We start from the raw sequence: 17,450 nt of genomic DNA, 5'->3' as shown, positions 1-17,450 counted from the left end.
TGTGCTACTGGTGGGGTTTATTTTAATTTATTTTATTCCCCTGCATTTTGTGCAATGGAGAGGGATAGGGTGTGTTGTGTGATCCTGCATCCTGGCTTGTGTTCATTACAGCTTGTGTGAACAAAAATTCCTGGATTAAAAAACAACCTAAACCTTGTAATTTCAGCCCTAAAAGTTCAGTCAGGGCACCAGGCTACTTCATGCCTAGCTTCTCTAAGTCATTAGATACTTCAAAAAAGCTGTTCTAGATACTGACTTTCTCATTAAGCTTTTCCTGTGGTTGTGGAAGAACAGGAGAGCTCATAGTACCCTGTGTCTGAAATAAGGACAATATTCCACGGTTCCAAAGGCCAATAAGAAAAAGCATCACCAATAATGACTCTCCAGAAGCCAATTCAAGGCCCCTGTTGGCTATGGGCATCACATAAGAGAAAAAAAGGGTTTCAAAGTATGATTAAATCAATGCTGTTCAGATGCCAAGAGGCTGTCAGACAGCTCTGGAGCACAGGTGCTTTATGACTTAGTAAGATATTTTTCTTGTTCTTCACCACCATCTCTCCTGGCTTCAAATTCCAGCACCACACTGGCACACATCAGCATGAGTTAACAGTGATGTTAGATATGTTAAAATGATGCAAAAAAAGAACAAAAAAACCCAAAAACCCAAAAAAAAAAGACCAAACCTATAGCAAAAATAAATTGTTGTCATCTTTTAAGTTAGTCACTGATGATAAAAACCCAGTAAGGCAGCTGGATTCTATAATTAGAGAGGGGTCCCACTAACCCTGGACACTGTCCATATGAGTCAATATGGTTCCCCATATTGTTTGCTAGGGTTAAAAAGAAAATAAAGTTGAAAAGCCACCTGCACTGGTCAAAGTGAGTTTTTTGAAGCCTGCTGTGCATATGTGATTGTGGTTTGCACCTTTCACTGAACAAAACCAAAAGTGGTGTCTGAGCAGTGGAAGAGTTATCTGGTTGTCAAGTGAGTTATGGATACCAGGACCCAGAGGAGGCATTTGCTACAATAATAATGAGCAGTAGGAGGTGGGAGGATTATAGTAAATTAATGCTAGCTGAGCTCCAATGGTTTGGTTTGGTTTTTTTCCTGGAAATGTGAGGTCAGCCTTGAAAGGTGCATTACAGTGATTGCATATAGGAAGTGAGAGTGAGGGTGAAAACCAACAAGAAATGCATTACAGAAGGTGACCTCATATCAACATGACTCAAGAGAAATATGAGAAAGGTTTCAGAAAGTGTTATTGGAATATATGATGCCTCGTGATGCTATTTTCCTGGGAAATGTAATTTTGGTGAGATCAAAGAGAAATGTGGCAGTCAAACCTGACAGGTGTTCTTAATTTTTTTTCAGAGCAATTGGAGACCTTTTCTTCTACAGCACCTTAGACTGTGGCCACCAAACTGAAGAGAGAGTTGCCTAGGAACTGATGGGTAAAAACAGAACAGGGAACTTTCAGGGCTACCAACACAAAAAACATTTTTATTGCTGTAGTTTCAGCTTCTTATTCCTTTGTCCTGCATGCATCTTGCCATGCCACTCATGTCCTGAGCCAGAGAAGTTAATGTGAGAAAAACACTCTCACCCTCACACCTTCCTACATCCCTCCCCTCATTGGTGTGGAGCAGAAAAAACAAGAGGATGTTGGATTAAATCTCATTTGATACACAGAAGCCTACCCAATGGAAGGAAATGGGTTACTTTTGTGCTGGGTGTTAAGTTGCACAGGAATATGTACAGAAACAACCACATTTTAAAATAAAACACAGAGCAAAGGCACTGATGCAGACACCCATTCCAAATCCAGCTATTCACTGCCACTTTCTTAGCAACACGAGCTGCCTTGCAGCAGCACACAGCTGCACAAGCACAGAATATTCAATAAATTAATTCATGCTGGTTTGTTATTTGTGTTTTTTTTTAAATCCTGGCTCTCTGCCCACCACACATTTTCATACTGAGGTAAGGTTGCTTACTCATTTGTTCTTGATGTCTCTTGATGGCTTTCAGAGGAGAACCTCAAAGGAGAGTCGTGCTTTACAGGGCCCTTTCCCTCTTTTCAGACACTACATTTCCTTCCCTTTTCTGCAGCCACTACTGAATACAATTTTTTTTCCCCATTCTTCTGAGAACATGGTCTTAAACCGTGTAATTCGTGAACATAATACATGTATATACAAGGGCAGCTTATTTTATCTTACATCCTTTTTTTTTTCGTGTTTTGGGGGAAAGATAACAGAGACAAGGCTGCCTCAGGGCTTTGCTGCTCTGCTGCTCGTTTTCTAAAATTTTAGTAAAAAAGATTTGCAGAATGTTGGTTTTTTAGAAAACTGATGTTTTTAAAAGGCACATTGATGATTTATTACCAGCAGAATAATCTTGTATAGCTGACACCCTATGCCTTGCTGTTTGACCCATCGAACTTCTCCACATAATTTATATATATATATATATTTTTTTTTTATTTTTTTTTAATTTTTTTTTTGTCAGAAAAATAGAAAATAACCGGGGTTCCATTCTCCAGCAACAGGAGCGGTACCGCCGGGTCAGGTTTGACACCAGTTGGCACAAACACACCAGAAGCGGGTCCATTAGCACAAAAACAAACGACTAAGCCTCTCCGGCTCTCTTTGGCAGAACCTCAGCCCGGTACCGCCGCCGGTCCCGGTTCCTCGGTACCACCGCCGGCCTTTCGCGACATGTGCGGCGGGCGCGCTTGACGGCAGCCGGTTGCCATGGTGACGAGGCGTTCAGCCCGCGGCCGCCGCCGCCATCGTCCGGCGGCCCCGGTTCCTTCATCACCTCAGGGCTGCGGGCTCAGGGAGGGGGAAAAGTACCGGCCATGGAAAAGTACCAAGTGCTGGGCCTCGTCGGGGAAGGCAGCTACGGAGTGGTGACCAAATGCAGGAACAGGGAGAGCGGGAAAATCGTCGCCGTCAAGAAGTTCCTGGAAAGCGATGAGGACGCGGTGGTGAGGAAGATCGCGGTGAGGGAAATCAAACTGCTGAAGGTGAGGGAGCAGGAGGCGGTGAGGGAAGCCGGAGGGGAATGGGGCTGTGTTTGAGGACCAAACGGATTTTTTTTTTTTTTGTGGTTTGGTGTTGTCACGGTTTAACAGGTGTTAAAAACCAGGACAGGTGTTTAAATTCCTCTTCAGCTGGGAGGGAGGGGTTGATGTCGCAGTACGAGGAGGTTCGTGCAGGGCGTCACCTTTTCATGTGTAGATCGTGTCATTTGGGTTCGACATTAGGAAGAAATTCTTCACTGTGAGGGTGGTGAGACCCTGGGCCAGGTTGCCCAGGGAGGTTGTAGCAATTACACAAATGTCACTGAGGAGAGGTTTCCTGAGAGCTGAGTGGTCTGTGTGTGTGTGACAGGAATTCCCTGTGCAGGGGCTCAGGGTGAGCACTGCTGGTTGGAATGGAAGCAGCCAGCAAACGTGGAACTTGGGTTTTGGTACTGATGCCTCTCTGGCTTGTCTCTATCACAAGCCCTTGGAGGGGGAGTTTTGCAGCTTTTTTTTCTTGGCTTGACTTGTAAATGAGAGGTGATTGTGCCCCTTTACTGAGCCCTGGTGAGACCTCAGCTGGAATGCTGTGTCCAGCTCTGGAGCTCCTGACCAAAGGAGGATGTGGACCTGTTGGAGAGTGTCCAGAGGAGGGACACAAAAATGCTCAGAGGGCTGGAGACAGTGTGAGGGAGCTGGGGTTGTTCATCCTGAAGAAGAGAAGGCTCTGAGGGGACCTTATATCAGCCTTCCAATACCAAAAGGGGGCCTGGAGGAAGGCTGGAGAGGGACTTTTAACAAGGGCTTGTAGTGAGAGGACAAGAGGTTATGGCTTTAAATCAGAAGAGGGGAGATTTGGGTTAGAGATTAGGAAGAAATTCTTTAGTGTGAGGGTGCTGAGCCCCTGGCCCAGGTTTCCCAAGGAAGCTGTGGCTGCCCCATCCCTGGCAGTGTCCAAGTCCAGGTTGGATGGGGCTTGGAGCAACCTGGGCTGGTGGGAGGTGTCCCTGACCATGCAGGGGGTTGGCACTGGATGAGCTTTAAGGTCCCTTCCAACCTGAACCAGTCAGTGGTGAGGTGAGCAGTCTGTCCTGCTGCAGGCAGGGGGAAGGATGGAGCTCAGCATGTGCTCCATGAAGAGGGAGAGACCCAGTGTGTGGCTCCAGGTGCCTCCTCATGGTGTGTTTTGAATTCTATTCTGCTGTATAAATACCTTTCCTGAAGGCAAATGCCTCCTTCAAGCAGAATAGTAACCTTCATATCTTGGTTTTCCTTGCAGTAAAGGTTCTAGTTCTTTAAAACTGATGGATGAGATCTGCCTTGGTCCCTGAGAGGAAGGTGCCTCTTGAGACTCCTGAATAGTCCTTTAAGGAGTGGTGTTTATCCAGTGAAGTTCTAGGACAGATGTCAGTTTAAACCATTGGGTCACTTTTGAAAGGGAAACACAGTTGCTTCTGACCAGGATTTATGAAGTGTAACTAAATCCAAAACAAAAGATACTTAATTGGGTCCCGGGTGTATTTCCAAAAGCAGCCTCGCTGTGATAGATTCATTTAACCTTTTGAGTTGAAGCCTTGCAGCTCTGCTTTTCCCCATGGCAGGGTGCTGTGCTGGATCTGCTTGGCTAAACCTGAGGCGATCAGAATCTAGGCTGCTTATTTTCCGTGTTCGGCGGGGAAAGGTACGAGAAAGCGTAGTGACAAGGTCTCTGTTGCCTCCTGGTGGTAACAGTCCCTCTGTGTCGTGTACCAGATCGCTGCTGGGAATTATGCTGAAAACGAAATGCTGAGCTTTTAAAACCTGCGGGTGAGTGGTGACCTGGAGGTGTGACACTGCCTAACCAGGCTGGGCACTGGTGTTTCCTGACACGGGTACCTGCTTCTGGGAAAGTGTTACTCTGTTTTCTTTTATTAATGGCACTCGTGTTGCAGGCAAGAGGCTGGAGGAAGGGACAGGTATCAGGTTACCTGAACCTTATCAATCCAGGGCTAGCCCTTAGGGTGAAGCCAGCTGGCATGATGTCCTTTGCTGTTTGTGGCTGTGATTTGCCTGGCATCAGCTGTGGGTGCTTTATAGCCACCTAAATATCCAGTCATACTTCAGCCTCTTAGCTTCTTATCATCAGTTTTCTGTCATGTAGCCCCACTGTGGGGCTTGGTTTCTTAAAGGTACTTCTCTTCATGGGCTGTAGATGCTCTGTCTGGAAAAATACCCAGGAATTTTATATAAACAGAGCTTTGTGTGGGGGATTTTGGAGTTTTTTTGTTGTTGTTTTTTTTTTTCCAATGTTTTGTCATATGGTCTTTCTGCCTTTGCAGTTTTCCTGAGCTGTTCCACTGGCAGGTTTTTCTGCTGTGTTGGTGAGAAGGATGCAGGGTGGCATTCCAAGTCAGGATGTAGAGCCCTTGTTCTGCTTGCCCTTTTGACCCCCTCAGTCCTTGTGTTTGCCACCACAGCCTTTAGCAGCACTTGCATTTTCCTTCTTCCCTCATCCCACGTGTGGTGCACATGGAAGAGCAGGTGTCTGGGCTGAGGTTTTAAGCCTTGTACCACCACATGTACCACCTCACAGGTGTGTTGGGAATTTTCCTGGGTAAATGGGAATATAACAAGGGGAAGGTTTCCATGTATAGCTTAATAAGTGCAGCCTCTCACAGTGAGAATGAAGACCTATGGATTTAGTCTTTGTGTCATTTTTTCACTTGCATGCTCCTTGTGAACTTACTTTTTAATATTTATTTTTCTTTCCCCCTCCTGTTTTGGAGTTTGGGCAGGAATCTAATTGTGGCTGAAAAGAGCAAAACTTCTTCAGGTCTCCTGCTCCAGGAAAAAAATACTTTTGAGAAAAGAGTTGTTATTTTTGTTTGGTTTTTTTTCTTCTAATTGATCATCACTTTTAAAATCTTCACTTTCCAGACTTTCTAAGGTTGTCTGTCACTCCCTCTGGGCTGGCAGAGCATTTCCCCTACAAGTCCTGGTGTCCTGCAGCCCCTTTGCACCTTGTGATCCCTGGGCTGTGGTGCAGCCTCCAGTGCTATTTCCCTGCTAGGCTCCAAGCTAATAAACAACTGCACTGTAGCATGGGCTGGTTTGGTCAAGTGCTGTGTGGTAAACCAGTCTTACAAATGTGTAACGAAGGGGAGGTGGAGTCTTGGATGGCCAGAATATGCTGAAAAAAATCACATGAAAATACGTCAGCCTGGGTTTTTTTTCTTTTCATTTAAATTGCAAGTTTTTTTCTCTAAACTATCTTAATCTTTCCCTTCTGCGTAATGCTGGGGGGAAAGAAAAAATCTCTTCAAATCCTTAGCTGGTCAGTTTTCATTCTTAATCCATAGACACAGCTTAATAGAAGCTGTTTAATTGTTAACACTATTATAGGTAAGAATGCTGAACTTTCCTTTTATCCATTCAGTGTGGCTGTGTTCTGGCACTTGTTACTTTTGTAAATATGTATTGGCTGGCAGGGCCAAGAGAAGAGTTTTGGGTATGGGAAAAGCTTAGAAGTTTTCTATCAGATTTACTAGAAAAAAAATCAAGATAAAGATACTGAGTAGCTGGTGATGAACCAACAGCTAGTTAGAGCAGAGAAGTGTTGCAGCTGCTTTTGCTTTTCTTTTAAGTGAAGACATAAGAGATTTTTTTAAAAAGGACCTAGAGAGAGGAACGACAGAGTAGAACTTCCTGGAAACATAGAAGGAAAGAGATGAGGCAGCTTGGGGAAAGGCATAAAGTTTTCTTAAAACTTTGAAAGCATAGGTTTGCTCTAAAGCTTGTCAAAATCAGGGTGTGAGTTAGTGTCACCTCTGATACGAGGGAAGTGTTGTGAGAAGCAGAACACATGAGGTTATTCAAGAAGAGAACAGTATTTTGAGCACCCCCATTGTGGAGGAATGTCCTTAGGCAGTGTTCTATTTGGTTTTAGGCTGCAAAACCAGGTGTTTGCATATACAAGATGGTGGAAATCCTCCAAGCAATGCTAAGCAAATAAAATAAGAATGGCAAAATAAAATTTATTATAAAATATCAAGAGTATTTAGAATAAATGAGTGAGTGCCATGACAAGAAGAGCATTCCAGGGCAGTGCCTGGTTGCAGTTTAAAGTAACAGCTCGCAGTTTACCCATTATATCAAGCTCTCACAAAATATTTCCTTGTTTTATGACAGCAACTCAGGCATGAGAATCTGGTGAGCCTGCTGGAAGTGTATAAAAAGAAGAAACGCTGGTACCTGGTCTTTGAATTTGTGGATCACACGGTGCTTGATGACCTTGAGGCATTTCCAAACGGACTTGACTACGGCAGGGTTCGGAAATACTTATTTCAAATTATCAGAGGAACAGCATTTTGTCACAGTCATAATGTAAGTATGTGCAAGAAGTCAGCTCTGCAATTAACCCTGGATGGATAGATATAGAAGCACATATTTTTATCTCTATACTAAAACTCAGAGAAATAAAGCCTCGGTTGAAAAGAAAGAGGCTGGGCTGAATTTCATCTAAAACGTCAGAGCCTGATGTCAGCTAACCAGTTATCTGTCTGATTTGTGAGGGTTTTTCAAAGGAAGGGTCCAGAAGACTGATGGAGATCCCATAGTTGGTGGCACTTTGTTGTTGGTTGGCTTATTTAGCAGAGTGACACAGCCTCTCTTTCAAAACTTTGATTCTGGTGGTGTCTATGTAATATGTAGGCTTGCATTTTCTCTTTGGTTTTCTCAACTGATTTCTAACAGGTTTGACAATTGACCCATAGTTGTATAATTCTAAAGATAAACACATGCATTTACCTTTTTTTTTTTTAGTTTAGGAAACTTTTATGAATTCCTAAGATACTCTTCACATTTAGCTGCAGGACATGCCCATGGCCCTTGCAATACTTACAGCTTATGAATTGTGGCCAAGGCCAAATTTTCCATCCCTTTAAGTTGTGCCTGTTAAAATAACTTCTGAGTGCACCTGCAGAACATAGGCAGAAAGATTCATGAAACCAGCACTTCTGTGTTTAACAATTACAGGTTCTGTGTTTACTTGTGCACGTGGGTCAGCCTTGGGTTGTTCACTGCCTGTGTGCACATAGCTGCCTTTTACAGGCTCCACATTTCCTCTGCCTGTAAAAATGTTTTCTACGTGGATGGGAACAGTGTTGGCAAGCCAGCCAGTTTGCTAGATAGAAACAGGGAATTTATTTCATAGAATCATAGAATCATAGAATCATAGAATCCTAGGGGTTGGAAGGGACCTGGAAAGATCATCTAGTCCAACCCCCCCTGCCAGAGCAGGGCCCCCTAGAGTACATCCCCTAGGAACGTGTCCAGGGGGGTTTTGAATGTCTCCAGTGAAGGAGACTCCACAACCCCCCTGGGCAGCCTGTTCCAGGGCTCCGTCACCCTTACAGTAAAAAAATTTTTTCTGATATTCAACTTGAACCTCCTATGCTCCAATTTACACCCATTACCCCTTGTCCTATCACTGGTCACCACTGAGAAAAGCCTAACTCCATCTCCCTGACACTCACCCCTTACATATTTGAAAACATTGATGAGGTCACCCCTCAGTCTCCTTTTCTCCAAACTAAAGAGACCCAGCTCCCTCAGCCTTTCCTCATAAGGGAGATGTTCCACTCCCTTAATCATCTCAGTAGCTCTGTGCTGGACTCTTTCAAGCACTTCCCTGTCCTTCTTGAACTGAGGGGCCCAGAACTGGACACAATACTCCAGGTGTGGCCTCACCAATGCAGAATAGAGGGGGAGGAGAACCTCTCTTGACCTCCTAACCACACCCTTTCTAATGCACCCCAGGATGCCATTGGCCTTCTTGGCCACAAGGGCACATTGCTGGCTCACGGTCATCTTCTTGTCTACCAGGACCCCCAGGTCTCTTTCACCTACACTGCTCTCCAGCAGCTCAGCCCCCAACCTATACTGGGACATCGTGTTGTTCTTCCCCAAATGCAAAACTCTACACTTCCCCTTGTTGAATTTCATCATGTTTCTCCCTGCCCAACTCTCCAGCCTGTCTAAGTCTCTCTGAATGGCAGCACAGCCTTCTGGTGTGTCAGCCACTCCTCCCAGCTTAGTGTCATCAGCAAACTTGCTGAGGGTACATTCTATACCCTCATCCAAGTCGTTGATGAAGATATTGAACAACACCGGTCCCAGTACCGACCCCTGAGGGACTCCACTGGTCACACACCTCCAACCAGATTCTGCCCCATTGACTACAACTCTCTGACTCCTTCCTTTCAACCAGTTCCTGATCCAAGTCCATTTGTCTGGACTTGCTTTTCCTTGTGCAGATAATCCATCGGGACATCAAGCCAGAGAACATCCTGGTTTCTCAGTCAGGAGTTGTCAAGCTCTGTGACTTTGGATTTGCCCGTACCTTAGCAGCTTCTGGGGAAGCTTACACAGACTACGTGGCAACCCGATGGTACAGAGCTCCAGAGCTGCTGGTGGGAGACATCAAGTATGGCAAGTAAGGCTGCAGAAGGGTTGTGGAGAGGGGTGCTCTGGTTTTTTGGGGAGGGAGAGGACTGTTACTTGGCAAACAGGTCAAACAGATGATGTTCATCATTCCCTGCTTATCAAGATTTAATCCTTCCTCTTCTCTTTCCCACTCCATAACTGACTGCTGCCAGTGTTAGGCTTTCCTGGCTCAGAAGGGGAGGAGAGCCCTCAGTATTCCTGGTCTGTTGGCTGCTGGAATTATTCAGTTGCCCATGGTAGTACTGGGGGAGGCTATGATAGACTTCCCTCTTGTGTGGTTGGAGTCATGGGGAGAAGGCAGAAAAGTCCCTCCAAAAATTCTAAGGAGACATTTCAGGAGGGGGGAGGTGGGATTGTTCTTACTGGGATCCTCAGTGTGCCAAAACCAAGTCAGAACTTAAACTGTGTTACTCACAGGTCCGTTTTACAATCATGCAGGTCTGTAAATGTCCCTGTATGAATTAATTTTCAGTAAATGTCCCTAAAGAGAGGGTGTCTGCAGAAAGAGGAGCTGCTTACCTGTGTGCTCTCTGAAGTGCAAGATTCCAGTAACGTGTTTATGTTGTATTAAAGTTGTTTTAAAACACTGGGTTTAGGAGCCTGATTTTACACCTGTGAGGTTTTCTGCTAGTATTTGTCTGCTTCAAGAGCTGCATCTTTTGCCACTCATCAGAGCACTTGTAAACTTGGAAAACAGCTGTCTTGCTGTTCCCTCAGGGCTTGGAACCTGCTGAAGACATGCTGTGCTCTGGCTTGGCTCAGCCTTTAGATCAAAGAGACAAATGAAGCCCTGCTAAGCTGGGATGTTGGTTTGGGTCTTGTTTCTTTTTCCCCAGGGCTGTGGACGTGTGGGCTATTGGCTCTCTGATAACAGAAATGCTTACAGGAGAACCCCTCTTCCCTGGAGATTCAGACATTGACCAGCTCTACCATATCACCAAGTGCCTGGGTAAGAGCAGCCTAGTGGGTTCCTAGTGCCTGCTTAGGGGTCAAATATGTTTTGGCAGGAGTAGTAGGGTGTTGGGAGAGAGGCTGTGGTGTGTGCTGAACTATTTCTGAGACTGTGCAGCTCTTAGAGAGCTCTTGGCACCTTTTACAAAGGAGGAGCTGGGAGCTTGGGAATACAGCACCAACCCATGGCACACAGGTGGAAAGAGAATGACCCAGACTGTAGTGCTGAAGTAGTGCTGACCCAGTATTCCAATATTTCAGTATTTCTCAGATGTTTTCACAGAACTGTTCTGCATTTCTTCCACGTGGCTGCTTTGTTTGTGTTGATTCCAGGTAATTTAATTCCAAGACACCAAGAGTTATTCTATAAAAATCCCCTCTTTGCTGGCATGAGGTTGCCTGAAGTGAAGGAGCCTGAGTCTCTGGACAAACGATATCCCAAGCTCTCTGCTGCAGTTCTAGGTTTAGCCAAGGTAATTAACTGATTGTTTTCTAGGAACATTTCTCTTTTTTTTCTTCTTTGCCTCAGGGAGCTGAGCACAGCCTACAGAAAAGGCTGGTAAACTGGCTTGTCCTCAGCTACCCATGCAACAAGCACCTGCTTGGGTTGGTAGCTGAATGAGGATATGACAGCCACTCTCCTGGGTGACAGGGGGGCTACACCAGTCACCACCAGAGACAAAATGGTCACTGCACATCCTCCAGGCAGGATTTGTAGCATGTAATGCCCCACTGATTAAATTTTTCAAGGAGATTTGACAGGTGAGGAAGGGCTTATGTACTGAAAGCATCCCCCATACACCTCAGTGCATCAGTGGATCTTCAGGAAGGTCCCAGCAATCTTTGCCCCTTGTCTACTACCTAAGTGGGGTCTTTGTAGATAACACACAGCCCCTTACTCACAACTTGCTAGCAGAGCTGTGCTGGTACAGTGTTCTCTGCCTGCTGGTGGAGGCACTGCAAGCAAGTAGGGTTGGATGGGCTGGTGGCATCCAAACGTGTGGATGGAGCTGTGTGTCTGCTGTGTGGGAGTTGGGAAGCCTACAACTTGGTAACAGATTCCCAAGAATCCTTCCAGGGTGTGGTTTTTGTGCTTCCACCCAGTAATCTGGAGCACTGACACACTGGCTGACTAAAACAACCTAAACCCCACGTGGTTGGCTTTGAAATGCCTGATGATCAGAGCAGATTTTTGAAGCCACACAAAATGTCACTGAGAAGAGGGGAGGTTTCCTGAGAGCTGAGTGGTCTGTGTGTGTGTGACAGGAATTCCCTGTGCAGGGGCTCAGGGTGAGCACTGCTGGTTGGAATGGAAGCAGCCAGCAAACGTGGAACTTGGGTTTTGGTACTGATGCCTCTCTGGCTTGTCTCTATCACAAGCCCTTGGAGGGGGAGTTTTGCAGCTTTTTTTTCTTGACTTGACTTGTAAATGAGAGGTGATTGTGCCCCTTTACTCAGCCCTGGTGAGACCTCAGCTGGAATGCTGTGTCCAGCTCTGGAGCTCCTGACCAAAGGAGGATGTGGACCTGTTGGAGAGTGTCCAGAGGAGGGACACGAAAATGCTCACAGGGCTGGAGCAGCTCTCTTGTGAAGACAGTGTGAGGGAGCTGGGGTTGTTCATCCTGAAGAAGAGAAGGCTCTGAGGGGACATAATATCAGCCAATACCAAAAGGGGGCCTGGAGGAAGGCTGGAGAGGGACTTTTAACAAGGGCTTGTAGTGAGAGGACAAGAGGTTATGGCTTTAAACAAGAAAAGGGGAGATTTAGGTTAGAGATTAGGAGGAAATTCTGTAGTGTGAGGGTGCTGAGCCCCTATCCCAGGTTTCCCAAGGAAGCTGTGGCTGCCCCATCCCTGGCAGTGTCCAAGTCCAGGTTGGATGGGGCTTGGAGCAACCTGGGCTGGTGGGAGGTGTCCCTGCCCATGCAGGGGGTTGGGACTGGATGAGCTTTGAGGTCCCTTCCAACCCAAACCATTCTATGATTCTCTGAACTGCTAAAGCCTTTACTTCAGGTCTAATATATTTCCCTTCCATATTTACATTGATTTGCCAGAAATGTTTGCAGATTGACCCAGACAAAAGGCCCTCCTGTGCTGAGCTCCTGCAGTGTGATTTCTTTAACAAGGATGGATTTGCAGAAAGGTGAGTGGTCTGGTTCTTGCTCAAAGCAGGCTGATGTTAGGAGGTGGAGCAGTTGTGCTTGGGGGATTGCAGGCTGGGTTTGCAGAGCTGACAGCTGCTGAATGCTTGGTTTGGTTTCAGCCTTCCTGGAAACAGGGGAGTTGAGAGGGAACACATTGCAGTGGCATGTGTGCCTTGTCATGACATTAATTCATCACCCAGTGTCACACCAGGTGGGGTTGTAGAGCAGTCCCTGCAGCAGGCTGGGATGCAAACACCTTTATTGCTGCCATGTGGAAATTGTGTGCTTGTAAGGTTTTATTTATTTTAACATACATCATATTTGGCTGGCTCCTTTAAAAGACACGAGGTTTTTTTATTATTTAAAATGCTATAAAAACCTGGGCTGAACACCAACTGATAATGATATTGAGATTAACAGAACCCCTTTTTTTTTTTTTTTTTTTTTAATTCTATGGAATGTAGATTTACTCAGGAGCTTAAATTAAAGATTCAGAAAGATGCCGGAGATCATCAATTACAAAAAAGATCAAAAATCAGCAAAAGAGACAAAGATGACACTTTAGAAGAAAGAAAAATATTTGGTGTCCAGGTTGGTATATTTCTGTTTTCCAAACCTGTATTATTATTGCCTTTTTTTTTTTTTTTTTCCCCATGTTTTAAAATCACTATATAAGTACATGCAGCAGTTTGAAATTAAACCAAGTATAATCATAACCATGATCATAAGAGAAACCTGATGTTTATCTTCTGAAACAGGACTTCAGCATTGACCCCAAGAGCAGAGATACAAAGTTACTGAAGGCGAAACGCTCTAAAGCTGATGGAGAGAAAGCAGACAGATCCTCCAACCTCAGCTCCCTCTATGACACTGCCATCAACCCCTTTAAAATGAGCCCTCAGACCAGCCTGAAAGATTCCAGCAGCAGCTTAGACTACTCCAAGAATGCAGGCATTGTTATCCCTCCCATCAACCAGAGCTTTTCTCCCACCACGGCTGGGATGGGGCCTGTGCCTGGGAACCTCAGTTACAGGTATGGGAGCAGAGCTCAAAGAGCTTCCTCATTTCTGTTGCTGAGGAATTGTTATGTCCTGAGAGAGGTGCAGGGTGACAATGTGGGAACACGAGGTGTGGGTTTGGACAGCAGGGGTTTGCCAGAAGTTGTGACAATGGCCTTTGTGTGACTCAGGACAATTTGGACCACACGTGACTCCCACTTTTCTTAGCTGAGCTCACGAAGGACATTGTCCCCATGAACCTTTTTAAGCTTTTAATGACAGTGTTTCTGGATGCCTCACCTTTGTTGTTTTTATATTCACTGCATGACTCCAGTTAATACAAAGCTTGGGGCATTTTTCATTACAGAGTTGATGAGAAGAGTAAAAAATACTTGAAGCCATTCCTAAAGCAAGGGAAGCATTCTCCAGCAGGTCACTACAGTGTGAGCCTGACACCAGTAAGTCACCTGTCCTGCCCCCTTGGCAAAGCAAAAAAAAATTCTGAACATAAGCACATGTTTTAGTCTCAAGAATCTCATCTGTTACAGCCTTTACCATAACTCCCACCTAGAAATACTCCTTTTCTTTGCCCCCTTTTTCTCACTGGTGTGTTGTCTGTTATCCTTTGCTAATTGTTACCTTGGGTGAAACATATTTTGTGTCAGAGAACAATTTTAAATGAGGGGAGCAGTCCAACTCAGGCTGTCTGTAAGCCATGAAATATATCCATGGCCTCCTGCCTGGGCATGAAAAGCAGACCCTGTGTGCTGTGCTGCTGAAGCAGAATGAAGGATCTGGACTGAGCACAGTCAGGGCCTTATTTGGTCATGTCATAAACAGATTAAAAGTTCATAATAAAAACAAGGAAATGGAAAGCTTTGCACTGCATGCACTACCCAGGCAATAGGCCTTCCCTGCCAGCAGGAATATTTGCTTTTTTATATGTAACTTCAGTTTGTCTCTCTGCAAGCAGTCTCACTTAGATGATTGGGATTTTACCATGACTAATTTGTTGGTTTTAATGTATAAATGACACTCAAGCAAAATGGATTCCTTCACATGCACTTGAGTATTTTACTCTTGCAAAAATTCAAACTACAGCAGAACATTGCTATGTTGATGCATTTTTAAGCTTGAAAACAGATTTGTTTTATCTATATTTTCTTGAGCTGCTACTTATGTCCTTGATTACAGGTTACAAGTGAAAAAAACATCCTTCAGGCAAACAGGAAAAAATGGGAATTCTCCAAGAAAGATGTGCGTTTGCCAGAACTAAATCATCTCCCTGAACTGAGAGGGGTGGAAGGTATGAGCTTTGATGCCCTCTAAATCAAACCTGGATACTAAAGGAGTGGCAGGAAGCAGTGTGCCTTGCAACAGTCAGCTCTTGCTTCCTTAACATCATGTTCCTTGGTTGTGTTTTGCAGCATGGCATCCCAGATTTCTGAAAAAGGAAAATAAAACAGTTTCAGCATCCCGTGTCCCCTCCCTTGCTGCTATTGACCTCCATAACCTAAGTCTGGCCTCACAGCAGGTAACAAAGCAGCACAGGAGTTGGTGCTGCTCTGTGTTTAGGAAGCATTTCTGAAATCTGATTTGATTTAGTTTAATTGGTGCTTGGATACTGACCCTCTTTTTGGTTTTTTCTTTCCCATTTTTCAGCTGTCAGGAACATTGATGCCCAATGCATCAGAATCCAGCTTCCCCAGAGTAGAGCACTAACCTTATGGAGAGGATCACAAATAAAAGGTAAGCTTTTAATTCCTGTAAAAGGTAGCCTTTAATTTCTTTAGTTTCTTTCAAATTGATGATTTCATGAACACATATCCAGTTCAGGGATCCTGCTGCATGTGTTGGAGTCTGTCTCATCTTCTTGGAAGTGAGAACTGCAGTGCTTAGCTGAGGGTTTTTACTCTCACAGTCACCCCTTTTTCTTCCAAGACTTTGCTCTAAACTCTTGCCAGCTTTATTGGAACTTTGTGTCCTGCAGAGAAGGGCTTTACCCAACACTCTGGGGACACTGCTGCCAGCCTGGGTGACATCACATACTGGAGCTTCTCGAGGTGGCCACAGGGACCACCAGGCGCTGCAGCCTCCCTCCTCTTGGTGTTGGTCACAGGTAGCCACGAGTGTGTCACAGTAGTACTGTCACCATGCAGGTGCAAACTGTGTGTCTTAATTTCTTTTGGGCTCTGGTGTTTCCTTTTTGAGGAGAGGGAGCAGCTGCTGACTGAAATCTCTGTGCTGGTGCTGTGTGTGCTCTTTACTCTGCACGAGTCTGTTTGCCACTTGTGCTCATGTGATGTGCTGTGATGGCATAATGCCACTAGGAAAAAATAAAAACATCAGGATGGGAAGCAATCTTGATAACAGAAGAGCAGGGAAAAGAAATCTTTCTAAAGCTTTGTCATCTGTGAAGTGCAGAGGTATAAGCACACAGTTTTAGCCAGGTGAGGATGTGTAAAAAATCCAAATAAAGGAAGCACTGAGGACCTCTCTGGTTTTCTTAGCTTGTCCATAACATCATTCTGCTTTCCTCTTCTCAGTGCAGGTGGCTGACACAGTGGGAACAGTCCACCTGAGTTTCCAGGTGCTAAAGCTGCATGGTCTGTGCAGGAGAGAGGAGGATCCCTTACTCTCCTGTTAGTGCAGCAGACTGCCATGGGATGCTTGGGTCCAGGCTGAGGACAGAGTTCATGCTGCCATTGCTGCTGGATTTCTTGCTTGCAAAACTGCTCCTGAAATGTTTGACTTCGTGGCCCGGGGGCAAGGTCTTGTCTGAGGCCACTTAGGGAAAAATAGTGGTTATTGGTGTGTGACAAGGGCAAGAAGCTGGTTTGGAGGATTTGGAAGGAAGCTGGGCTTTCTTCTCTCCAACTGCTGTCCTCTTCAGGGTTTTATTTTTAAATGAATAATGAGAGAGAGTAGACAATCTGCTGAGTTGTCAGCAGGCTACCTGATACGTATTGAAAAAGCACCTTTGCCTTGACAAAAACGCCAGTGAGGAAAATGTCTGTGGCAAGAAATGAAACCTTTAAATGTGTAAATGTCCCCAGCTGTTCTGCTGAAACCCTTGCTAACGCTCAGCAGCGTGTGTCACCTGCTGTCAGCTTCCTTTTCCCTCCGTGCTTTCCTTCCCATCTCTGGGTGGTTGTATTTGGCTGCTGTTAATGGTGGAGGAAGAGCATCAGTGTCAACCACGAAGCTGTGATGCAGGCAGTGTGTGAAATGGCTTCTGCCACCACTCCTTTAGGTCCCTGGGGAGAACGGGACATCTCAAACGTGACAGTGGCTTGTGGAGAGAGCAAAAATGGCATCACTTTCATCTTGGGACTGTTACAAGACCATTTTTACTAAGCAGCCCTCAAGCTGGTTGTTATCAGTTCTGTGCTGTCCCTATGTTGGTCACTACTTTCTTTTTTGGCAGTTTTGAGGGTGCTGTCACAGCTCATGTCCCCCCTGTATGGTGTCGTTGACTTTGGAACTTGTCTTTCCACAAAATCCGTGGCCTTTCCCATCGTTGCATCATGGCAGAATACAGTACAAATAAGAATAATATTTAGGGCTTTGTGGCTATGCTGTGTTTCGATGTGTACGTTAAAACTGGTAAATAAAGGGATATCCAGATTCCTTGTCTGGGAAACAGCAAAAAAACCACTTCCTCCTGGAAAAAAATTGAGGAGAAAGCTCCCCACTGTCTGTCTGCTGTCCCCTGTGCTGCATCAGAAAGCCAAGGGGGTTGGTTTTAATTTGGGGAGGGGAAGGGGGGTAGGGAGAAAAAAAGAAGGGTGTAGGGAAATGGAGGGGAAAGAAAATATTTTAGGTGAGGGGGGGAAACAAGGGAGGTTTT

General features: G+C 45.2%; 1 protein-coding gene across 2 annotated transcripts; it reads left to right on the top strand.

Annotated features, from left to right (window-relative positions):
• Positions 1-2,748: 2,748 nt before the first annotated feature.
• Positions 2,749-17,227, top strand: CDKL2 (cyclin dependent kinase like 2). 2 transcript variants are annotated; one of them, XM_071744044.1, is made up of 13 exons: positions 2,749-3,029; positions 7,194-7,388; positions 9,320-9,498; positions 10,346-10,458; positions 10,794-10,933; positions 12,513-12,601; positions 13,067-13,193; positions 13,361-13,635; positions 13,968-14,058; positions 14,795-14,906; positions 15,028-15,134; positions 15,263-15,349; positions 16,147-17,227. In XM_071744044.1, the coding sequence occupies exons 1-12, from the start codon at positions 2,862-2,864 to the stop codon at positions 15,320-15,322; spliced, it is 1,656 nt and encodes a 551-aa protein (XP_071600145.1). In that variant the 5' UTR covers positions 2,749-2,861; the 3' UTR covers positions 15,323-15,349; positions 16,147-17,227. The 2 variants fall into 2 exon arrangements, with proteins under 2 accessions (XP_071600145.1, XP_071600144.1); XM_071744043.1 differs by having other exon boundaries at positions 2,758-3,029; positions 16,152-16,266.
• The last annotated feature ends 223 nt before the right edge of the window (positions 17,228-17,450 follow it).

This window comes from Heliangelus exortis, chromosome 4 (genome assembly GCF_036169615.1).
Source record: "Heliangelus exortis chromosome 4, bHelExo1.hap1, whole genome shotgun sequence".
NCBI classification, from domain to species: domain Eukaryota; kingdom Metazoa; phylum Chordata; class Aves; order Apodiformes; family Trochilidae; genus Heliangelus; species Heliangelus exortis.
Note: the sequence above shows the minus strand (reverse complement) of the source record. Positions and strands in the feature narration are given on the sequence as shown.